Here is a 10243-nt window from a genome sequence, read left to right as displayed (position 1 = left end):
CATACCTTCCTCCACGTATCACGACATAGTAGTGCATGGCCGCCGCAACTCGCACGTGGTGCAATGCAGCAGATGAGAGGTCGAGAACACGGAGGACCAGCCCGCGCCTGCCGACGCACCTAGACGCGCGGCCATTCGACGGGCCGCCGAGGCTGGTCGCGGGGATATATTTTCCCGCCGGAAAATCCCTCCCGCGCGCTTTTGACCCTTCCGTCCCTTTCAGCGCAGCCGTCGGGAGGGGTCAAACTCTTGTCGCCGCGGGAAACTTCCGCGCAGCAGCGCACGGCCGGCCGTCCTCATCCAAGCCCACGCCACGAGCAGCTCGGGGGCACGCGCGGGCCCGCCGCGGCCCACGTGGCGCGGGCGGGGGCCCGTATATAGCCGCCCCGGGCGCCCCGCCCTACAAACGTACTTGGTCGCCAAGGAAACGAGCCATCGACTAAAGAGAAGGGCTCCAGGTCCCAGGAGGCGATATCACAACCAGCCGCCTTTCTCTTCCCTTCCAACACCGCGGCACCACCGCGCGAGGGCCGGGCTTTTCTCCAAGGTGGTGGAGCGAGCGAGCGAGCGAGCGAACGCGAGGAGGAGGAGGATGATGACGGCAATGGTGAAGGCTGAGCCGACGGGGGCGGCGGCGGGGGCGGAGGGGAGCAGCGGGCGGAGGGACGCGGAGGCGGAGCTCAACCTGCCGCCGGGCTTCCGGTTCCACCCCACGGACGACGAGCTCGTCGTGCACTACCTCTGCAGGAAGGTGGCCGGCCAGCCGCAGCCCGTGCCCATCATCGCCGAGGTCGATCTCTACAAGTTCAACCCCTGGGATCTGCCCGGTGCGCCTTCTCTTCCTCCTTTCTCCCCTCCCCTCCCCTGTTTTTTCCTCTCCTCCTTCCTCCTTCTTGGCTTCCTCGTTCTTGCTCCTTCAGTGTGTGCTGTGCTGACCTTGGCGTTCGTGCAGAGAGGGCGCTGTTCGGGAGCAGGGAGTGGTACTTCTTCACGCCGCGCGACCGCAAGTACCCCAACGGCTCGCGCCCCAACCGCTCCGCCGGCACCGGCTACTGGAAGGCCACGGGCGCCGACAAGCCGGTGGCGCCCAGGGAGAGCGGCGGCAGGACGGTCGGCATCAAGAAGGCGCTCGTCTTCTACTCCGGCAGGGCGCCCAGGGGCGTCAAGACCGACTGGATCATGCACGAGTACCGCATCGCCGAAGCCGACCGCGCACCCGGCAAGAAGGGATCCCTCAAGGTAACCCCAGCGTCTTCCTTCCAGTTTGCACTTTGCTCACCAACAATACTGATCAATCGATCGATGCTGAATACTGATCCTTCTCTCTCTGTGATGTGCGGCTATTGCAGCTGGACGAATGGGTGCTGTGCCGGCTGTACAACAAGAAGAACAACTGGGAGAAGCTCAAGGTGGAGCAGGACATGGCTGTGGAGGCCGGGCCGAACGGGGAGGTCATGGACGCGCTGGCGACCGACGCCATGTCCGACAGCTTCCAGACGCACGACTCCTCCGAGATCGACAGCGCCTCCGGCCTGCAGCAGCATGGTTTCATGGACATGGCGCAGCAGCAGGCGAGGATGGTGACGGTGAAGGAGGACAGCGACTGGTTCACCGGCCTGAGTATGGACGACCTGCAGACTTGTTATATGAACATGGGGCAGATGGTGAACCCAACAACGATGCCTGGGCAGAACGGCAGCGGCTACCTGCAGCCGATGAGCTCGCCGCAGATGATGAGGCCGATGTGGCAAACAATCTTGCCACCATTCTGAGATGGAATAAGATATGGTGTAAATTATTGGAAATAGAAGTGATTAGACAAATACTTACTTTGTTGAACTAGAAAGAGGTAGAAATTTCCCAGGCATGATTCTGAAGATGTGGTGGTAGGCTTGTAGCAGTATTTATTCTTTGGTTTCGATCTATAAATTTGGTATTCTGAACAAACATGTGATTTTGTTCTCAAAATAATCTCAAGTCTAAACACCAAACTTATTCTTCTGACCCTTGATCAATCTGAAACAAATCTGAAACACATATTCCCTCCGTCCAGTATTACTTGTCTTGGATGTATCTAGACAGTTTTAGTGTTAGCTGTATCTAGAAAAATCTAAGACAGGTAATTTGGGACGGAGGTAATATATGATTATTTCACAGCTGATATTTCATTTTTCACCTCTTCCAATTATTTAAAAAAGAATATTTGGTGTTTATCCGAATTTGGTTACAGTGGGTTCAGATATTAACAGCATAATGGTAACATTCAGTGCATACATGAACAGGCAGACTGCAACTGGTTGTCGACCACGCAGCTATCGGTTAAAGTTGGGACGTGATCATGCACTATGTTAGTCTGCATTATGAGTCATATGAGTTAGCGACACTTGCAGGCTAGCAGCCATAAGATGCCATGAAATTGACAGTGGACACTAGCATGACAAGCATGGCTCAGTTGGCTGTAGCTTGTACAGAGAAAATAAGTTGTTTTCACCATAACTGTATCCATTACCTGTCATCGTCTTATCAACAAAATTTAAAGCAACTTGCATCAACACCATCTTTTGGAGACTGGACTTGCATAACAGAGATCAGGATATATGCAGTGACAACTGACAGAACAAGCTACTTGCTGTTAGCAGGGATATCCTACAGGATATTACAGAAAGGTCTTGAAACATCACATGCGAAGATAAATTTTTGACGCGTACAATATTTATCATCGGTATGATCGAATCCACTAGCTACTAGGCCTAACTGAAGCCACAGGATAGCAGAGAAAATAACGCCTAACTGATCAGATATAACTGGAATTCTGGTAGACGCTCACCTCAGAATCAACAGATTCATTGATTACAAGCAGGCTGGCGGCAACCCGCCCCAGCTTCGATCCAATGTGCTCTTGTAGCTGGACTATTTAGTGTGCACATGCACTGAATTAATGCTATCAGAAAGGTTGCAATGGCTGGCTGGCAGAAAGAAAACAATATGTTTGTCAAGAAGAAAATTATATGACCTAAAACTTCACACAGCGGCCAATTCTGCAGTGCGATGAGTGGTCACTAAATGGTTATATGTGAATAAATATGCCAGTACACTCTGCAAACAATGGAAGCATGAAAATGGAACTGCTAATATTGAATACAGCTACATATTGAAGTGTGTATTTAGTACTAGTATCAAACCATATGAAATGAGCTCTCACTATTTTGTAAAATCTCTGCACATATTATTATGTGAAAGTATAGGAGTCGGACCAGTATGAATATAGTGGACAGTCATTATATGTTGTGAACCAATCATTGAACATGTACCCAGTACAAACTATGAGCTACAAAAGAAGGGTCATAGCAAAGTGATGCCTATCCAAGTTTCAAAAGGACAAACCCTAGGTTGCACTTTCTAATTCCAATCTACAGCCAAGCAATCTAGTGAGAACGAAAATAACTGGGTAAACATACTCTTTTCAAATACGGTAGGAGCTCTGCGCCTTCTTGTTAGAAGGAACAAAGTTTGATTACAGACTGGAACAAAGGAAACCAAACAGCATACCCTCAGCTGAGGTCATCGCTGACAATAACTCTAACGAAAGCAAGGGCCCTTGCGAGCGTGGCTTCCTTGACCAAACCAACCACAACAAAGTAGATGAAGATCACTTGAAAGTAATCAGACTCATCTTTCTGAATAACCAAATAATCTCTCTCCAAAGTGTCTAGCAGTTACTCGAAAACAACAGCTGTGTTTCTTTCTATAGATCACTTTCAAGTGCTCTTCATCTTTACCACTCTCTACGAGTTACTTTGAGAGACACAGAACCATGTTTTGAACCGACAGAAGCCGATGCCTTGGCAAGCTCTCTGCCTGAACGCCACGCCTGTATCATTGATTCAGTCTTCTCCTCTGGTGAAAATCCCTTGGCTTTCATCTCCTCAAAATACTTTGCAGCCTCCTCTAGCTTCCCATTCAGGAACAATCCATGTATGAACACGATGTATGCACTCCGATCAGGGGTCAGTCCGTTTGCAGGCATTGCGTTCCACAGTTTCTCCACACTGTCGTGCTGCTTCCATCTGCAGAACTTCCGGATCAACATAATATAAGTGTCCATCTCTGGCTCGCAATGTAGTGCCTTCATCTTGTCCAACAGATCAAAGACCTCAGTGGGGCTTGTAGCAACATCGAACAATGCATGGAATGTCCTCACCGATGCCAACAGCCCCCTTCCTACCATCTCATCAAACATCTCCCTTGCCTCCTGGACCTGACGAGCCTTGCAAAGAGGCCGAATGAGGGAGTTGTAAGTGGCCGTGTCTGGTGCAACCCCCTTCTCCTCCATACTCCGGACAAGCGCTCTTGCCTCATCCACGCACCGTCCCTTGGCGAGCGCGTGCACAACTGCATTGTACACCTTCCGGTCAGGCACAATGCCAGCCTCCTTCATGCGGTTAAAGAGCTTCATGACTGAGTCCAAGCTCCCGGCCTTCGAGAAGCACGAGATCATGCTCCCATAAGACACAACGTCCCTCGCGATGCCCCTGAGCTCCATGACGGCCCAAAACCTCTTGGCCTCCCGCGTGCTGCAGACCATGTTGCACCAGCCGCTGAGCACGATGTTGAAGCCCTTGGTCTCGAACGGGAACTCCTTCCCGCTCGACAGAAGCAGGTGCTCCGCGTCCTTGACGTTCTTGTACCGGCAGAGGGCGCTGAGGAGGCCATGGAACTGGGTGACCCCGGGCTCAATGCCGAAGCTCGGGAGTGAGCGGAACGCGGCGATCGCGCTAGCAACGTCCCGCGCGGCGCAGTAGCGCCGGATTAGGAGGAGCACCGCCCTCGGCGACGCGAGCGACCTGCGGCGCATTTCGTCGAGCAGGGCGCGGGCGTCGTCGAAGCGGCGGTGCCTGGCGAGGATGGCGAGCATGGAGTGGCACGCGTGGCGCCCCGGGGCGTACCCGGGCTGCGGCCGCCCCCGCGAGGCCGCCCACCGGAACGCGGCGTGCGCGGCGGCCCAGCTGTTGCGGAGGCGCGAGAGCGCGGCCACCACGAGCGTCTCGGAAGCCGCGGCGCCGCATTGCTCCAGGAGGGCCCCGGCGCGCGCGGCGTCCAAGTGGGCGCCCTCGGCCGCCGCGACGACGGCGTCCACGCCCCGCGCCACGTCCAGCGGGAGCTGCTGCTGGTCCGGGAAGGAGAACGGGTCGTCGTCATCCTCCCCCTCGCTGCCCTCGCCGCCGCCGGACGGCACCCGCGCGGTGGAGAGGCGCGGGGCGTTGGGCGGGAGGAGAGGCCGTCTCCTCGGCGGTGGGCTGGAGAATCCGGGGCCGGAGAGGCGCGTGATCGCTCCGGCGAGGACCCTGCGCAACATCGAGGAGGAGCGACGAGTGAGGATCGGGCGGCGAGTTGCCTCGTGTCAACTGTCAACAGAGCAACGTGGTACGCCCGGGAAGCGCAAGCAAAAGCACATTCTTTTTGGACGCCGGCGCGGGAGGGAGAAAGCCTCGGACGATTTCGAGTCGAGCCTCCTCCACCTTCTCTCCAGACAAGGTAATGCCTCTCTCTCTCTCTCTCTCTCTCTCTCTCTCTCACTCCATTGCACCATGACATATTCTAAGTAGACGAGAGAGGCGTTGGTAGGGCTGGAGAAGACGGAGCCCCCCTCATGGCGCGGTTCCCGGCTGACCTCTTGCGGCAGGGCTGCGCGCCCTCCCACGACGCCGCCGCCGCCCACGTCCGGGGCCTGGTCGCCCTCCTCCTGAGGCACCAGGCGGAGAGGCGCCCGCTCCTCCAGATCCACGCCCAGCTCGTTGCCCGCCAGGTGTTCGACCGCCGTCCCACGCCCTGGCACGCGCTCCTCAAGGCCTACTCCCGCGGCCCTCTCCCCCAGGAGGCCCTGAGCCTCTTCAGGGACGCGCGCCGGCACGCGGCCGACGACACCTACGCCTTCGCGCACGCCCTCGGGGCCTGCGCGGCCCTGGCGTGGCCGCGGGCCGGCGCGCAGCTGCACGGGCTCGCCGTCCGCAAGGGGTTCGAGTTCCACGCCTACGTGCATACCGCCCTTGTCAACGCATATGTCATGTGCGGGTGCCTGGCGGATGCTCGGATTGCGTTCGAGGAGATGCCGGCGAAGAATGCGGTTACTTGGAACGTGGTGATCACCGGGTTTGCTGCGCGGGGCGAGGTTGAGTACGCGAGGCTGCTCTTTGAGCGGATGCCCTGTAGGAATGTTGTCTCGTGGACCGGGATGATTGATGGGTACACACGCTCCTGTCGGTCTGTGGAGGCCGTTGCTCTCTTTCGCCGCATGATGGCTGAAGGCGTTGATCCAAGCGAGATAACTGTTTTAGCGGTTGTACCTGCGGTATCAAATATTGGAAGGATTCTTTTGGGTGAGGCCTTGCACGGCTATTGTGAGAAGAAGGGTCTTCTTGTGTTGGATATCCGAGTTGGGAATTCGCTCATAGACTTGTATGCCAAGCTTGGGTCTATAAACAACTCACTGAAGATTTTCCATGAAATGCTGGGTAGGAGAAACTTGGTGTCATGGACATCAATAATTTCAGGGTTTGCAATGCACGGGTTGTCAACTGAGGCAGTTGAACTGTTTGCAGAGATGAGAAGAGCTGGAATCAGGCCTAACAGAGTCACCTTCTTAAGTGTTCTCAATGCTTGCAACCATGGCGGGCTGGTCGAGCAAGGAGTACTGTTTTTCAGAAGCATGGTTTATGAATACAATCTAACTCCAGAGATCAAACATTTTGGTTGTATCATAGACATGCTAGGGAGGGCTGGACGATTATGTGAGGCTGAGCAAGTAATAAGTGGTCTGCCTATGGAGGTTAATTCAGTTGTGTGGAGGACACTGCTGGGTTGTTGCAGTAAGTATGGAGAAGTGGAGATGGGGAAGAGGGCAATGAAGAAAATACTAGACATTGAAAGAGAATCTGGAGGTGATTTTGTGGTGGTATCCAATATGCTTACTGAGCTCGGTAGGTTTAGTGATGCTGAAAGAGCACGAAAGCTAGTAGATGAGAGAAATGCTGTTAAGGTTCCTGGGCTTGCTTTGGTTGATGAGAGTCAGTAATTCAGAACCAAATCATGGGAAGAAGCTCCATGCAGTTTTAAGAGTTTTTGTTCCATCATTACAATTGTCTCCCTGCATTATACCAAATGCGATTAGATCTTCCTACTTATGGTGGGTTTATTGTGTTCTTTTACCTTTTATATCTTTCGTGCAAAGATAAAAGAACTGAGAGTTTTTTATCTTATGGGTTTCAAATCTAGCCTACCCCAACTTGTTTGGGACTAAAGGCTTTGTTGTTGTTGCTGAATGATTGTTGAATCATATGACCTTTGTATTTAAAAATCACAATCTCATTATCCACTATTCGTTTTTTTGTATAATATGTTGTTAATAAGCATCGACAATATGGTCATTTGTTCCATTTTCAAAAAGACTAGTTCACGGTATTATTCTTTGCCGCTTTTGTACTAGTTCACAGTATTACTTTTTGTTGCTCTTTTACTTATCTTGTTAATCCCTTCCAGGAAGCAGATGTGTTGAGTGACATGTGCCATACTGCATTTCCCCTCACTGATCCACTGTTCATGAAAAAATCCAGTTTTCTTTCAGCATTGTAATGATGGAAGCCATAAAGAAGCTTCATGGCCATCTCATTGTTTCTGGTCTGTACAATTGCCAATATGCAATGTCTAAGATTCTCAGATTCTATGCTATTCTACAACCAGATTTGGCTCTTGCTCATAAAGTATATGGGCAGATTGAAGCACCAACAACTTACCTTCGGAATATCATACTCAGGGGGCTTGCTCAAAGCGATGCACCAGAAGATGCAATTGCTTTCTACAAGAAGGCTCGAGGAGAAGGTATGGAGCCGGACAACCTGACGTTCCCATTTGTAGTGAAGGCTTGTGCAAGGATTAGTGCTCTTAAGGAAGGGAAACAGATGCACAACCATGTACTGAAATTCGGGCTTCTTTCGGATATCTTCGTTTCCAATTCGCTGATTCATCTATATGCTGCCTGTGGTGATTTGTGCTGCGCAAGATCTGTTTTCCATGAGATGCTGGTTAAGGATGTGGTGTCCTGGAACTCTTTGATATGTGGATACAGCCAGTGCAATAGATTACAAGAGGTCTTGAAGTTATTCAGGTTGATGCACGGCGAAGGAGTGAGAGCTGATAAGGTCACTATGGTCAAGGTTGTTTCTGCGTGCACTCGTCTAGGAGATTGGAGCATGGCAGATTGCTTGGTCAAGTACATAGAGGATTACTGCATAGAGGTGGGTATCTACTTGGGCAATACTTTGATAGATTACTATGGCAGACGTGGGCAGCTGCAATCGGCTGAAAAGGTTTTCTTCAACATGAAGGATAGGAACACCGTGACAATGAACGCAATGATCACCGCATATTCGAAAGCGGGGGATCTGGTCTCGGCGAGAAGGTTATTCGAGGAAATTCCTAGCAAAGATCTGATCTCATGGAGCTCTATGATATCCGGCTATTCACAAGCCAGTCAGTTCTCTGACGCCTTGGAACTCTTCAGGCAGATGCAGAGAGCCAAGGTGAAACCGGACGCGGTCGTGCTCGCGAGTGTACTCTCTGCCTGCGCGCACCTAGGCGCTCTCGATCTCGGCAAGTGGATCCACGACTACGTGAGGCGACACGGCATCGAAGCCGACACCATCCTGCACAATTCTCTGATCGACATGTACGCGAAATGCGGAAGCACCAAGGAGGCGCTGCAGGTCTTCAGAGAAACGAAAGAGAAGGACACCCTGTCATGGAACTCGATCATAATGGGGCTGGCGAACAACGGCTCCGGACACGAAGCCCTGGGCGCCTTCCGCGCCATGCTCGCCGAAGGGTTCAGGCCGAACGAGGTCACCTTCCTCGGTGTGCTGATCGCGTGCGCCAACGCGGAGCTCGTCGAGGAGGGGCTCGGCCACTTCGAGAGCATGAGGTCGGTCCACGGCGTGGAGCCGCAGATGAAGCACTACGGCGTCATCGTCGACCTCCTGGGGCGCGCCGGTCGGCTGACGAAAGCGCTGGGGTTCATCGCCGAGATGCCCGTCGCTCCTGAGCCCGTCGTCTACAGGATACTGCTGGGGGCGGCCAGAACGCACGGTGATTTGGGCGTCGCCGAGGTGGCCGCCGAGAGGCTCAGGGAGCTGGACGGCGGGGACGGCGGGGACTACACGCTGATGAGCAATGCGTATGCGGGGGCTGATAGATGGAGCGACGCCATGGAGGTCAGGCAGCGGATGGAGGATAGGCGTGTGAGGAAATTGCCCGCTTGCAGTGTCGTCGACTGCTGGCACTGCTAGCTATAGAGTGATGCTCGGGTCCATGGACCGAGAGAATGATGTTAATTACTCTGTAGCCAATTTTGTCATAACGATGTGAATAATGCAAAGCCAGAAAAAAGGATGCACGCCCGTAGGCACACATTACTTTTATTTAAGGATACATAGATGATATGACAAACAACAGAAAACAAAGAGAATACAAGCGGTTGTACACCTGCATACCATCCCTAGCCAGGAGGCGTTAATGAGCTAAAGGCTGAATCTAGCCTGATAAGGAACATCAACCGAAGTCCGTTAATGAGCTAAAGGCTGGATCTAACCTGATAAGGAACATTAATTGGGGTCCGAGCCTCTTCAACACCGACTTCTGGATCTAGCCCGATAAGAAACGAGTCCAAGCCTCTTCAACGCCGGCTTTAGGGTCAACGCCAACCCGCCCTTCAATAGGTGGTCGTATTCTCCACCATCTTCCTCAAATCCGCACCAGTCATCACCGCCGCACTCCAAGAGCATCGCCACCGCCATGCCAAGATGCAACACCAGATCGTAACCGCACTGACAGCTTGGACCCCATAAGCTCTCGTCGGCACCAGCAACACCTACAACGAGCAGGAGCACGGGCTGAGAGATCATTATTCCAATGAGCACCACCACATGACATCGGCGGAGGAAACTCAAAAACCTCTAAAGATTAAAACGCGCCTGGCCGAGAGACCGGAGCTCCCCTCCCCCTCGCGATGCCAATACGATGATAGGAGGGGAAGGGGAGCGACGAAATCGCCAGCAAACACCCTGGATCTAGAACCACCACCGCCTCACTTCTACTCCCTCCGTTTCAAATTATTCGTCGCAGAAATAGATGTATCTAGAACTAAAATACATCTAGATACATCCATACCTGCGACAAGTAATTCAAAACGGAG

The 10243-nt window shown here is 52.9% G+C and overlaps 3 protein-coding genes and 1 pseudogene across 3 annotated transcripts; 3 read left to right on the top strand and 1 right to left on the bottom strand.

Moving 5' to 3' along the window:
- The first annotated feature begins 397 nt into the window (after positions 1-397).
- Positions 398-2015, top strand: LOC125545112 (NAC domain-containing protein 68). The gene is made up of 3 exons (XM_048708981.2): positions 398-827; positions 953-1239; positions 1350-2015. The coding sequence occupies exons 1-3, from the start codon at positions 593-595 to the stop codon at positions 1770-1772; spliced, it is 945 nt and encodes a 314-aa protein (XP_048564938.1). The 5' UTR covers positions 398-592; the 3' UTR covers positions 1773-2015.
- A 1242-nt stretch (positions 2016-3257) lies between these two features.
- LOC125545111 (Tetratricopeptide repeat (TPR)-like superfamily protein) lies at positions 3258-5558 on the bottom strand. The gene has a single exon (XM_048708980.2). It carries the CDS (start codon positions 5354-5356, stop codon positions 3776-3778), a length of 1581 nt encoding a protein of 526 aa, XP_048564937.1. The 5' UTR covers positions 5357-5558; the 3' UTR covers positions 3258-3775.
- On the top strand, positions 5414-7072 carry LOC125546972 (pentatricopeptide repeat-containing protein At1g09220, mitochondrial). The gene is made up of 2 exons (XM_048711044.2): positions 5414-5535; positions 5626-7072. The coding sequence occupies exon 2, from the start codon at positions 5651-5653 to the stop codon at positions 7070-7072; it is 1422 nt and encodes a 473-aa protein (XP_048567001.2). The 5' UTR covers positions 5414-5535; positions 5626-5650.
- A 556-nt stretch (positions 7073-7628) lies between these two features.
- LOC147980556 (pentatricopeptide repeat-containing protein At2g22410, mitochondrial pseudogene) lies at positions 7629-9470 on the top strand (annotated as a pseudogene).
- Positions 9471-10243: the final 773 nt, after the last annotated feature.

This window comes from Triticum urartu, chromosome 3A, assembly GCF_056163025.1.
Source record: "Triticum urartu cultivar PI428250 chromosome 3A, HENAU_Tu73, whole genome shotgun sequence".
Classification (NCBI taxonomy): Eukaryota; Viridiplantae; Streptophyta; class Magnoliopsida; order Poales; family Poaceae; genus Triticum; species Triticum urartu.
The sequence above is the reverse complement of the archived record's forward strand: the minus strand, read 5'-3'. Positions and strand labels throughout refer to the sequence as shown.

Coding starts and splice junctions, on each gene's coding strand:
- LOC125545112 (XM_048708981.2), top strand. CDS start 593: ATGATGACGGCAATGGTGAAGGCTGAGCCGACGGGGGCGGCGGCGGGG. Junction 828..952: donor CAACCCCTGGGATCTGCCCG/GTGCGCCTTCTC, acceptor GCGTTCGTGCAG/AGAGGGCGCTGTTCGGGAGC. Junction 1,240..1,349: donor GCAAGAAGGGATCCCTCAAG/GTAACCCCAGCG, acceptor CGGCTATTGCAG/CTGGACGAATGGGTGCTGTG.
- LOC125546972 (XM_048711044.2), top strand. CDS start 5,651: ATGGCGCGGTTCCCGGCTGACCTCTTGCGGCAGGGCTGCGCGCCCTCC.
- LOC125545111 (XM_048708980.2), bottom strand. CDS start 5,356: ATGTTGCGCAGGGTCCTCGCCGGAGCGATCACGCGCCTCTCCGGCCCC.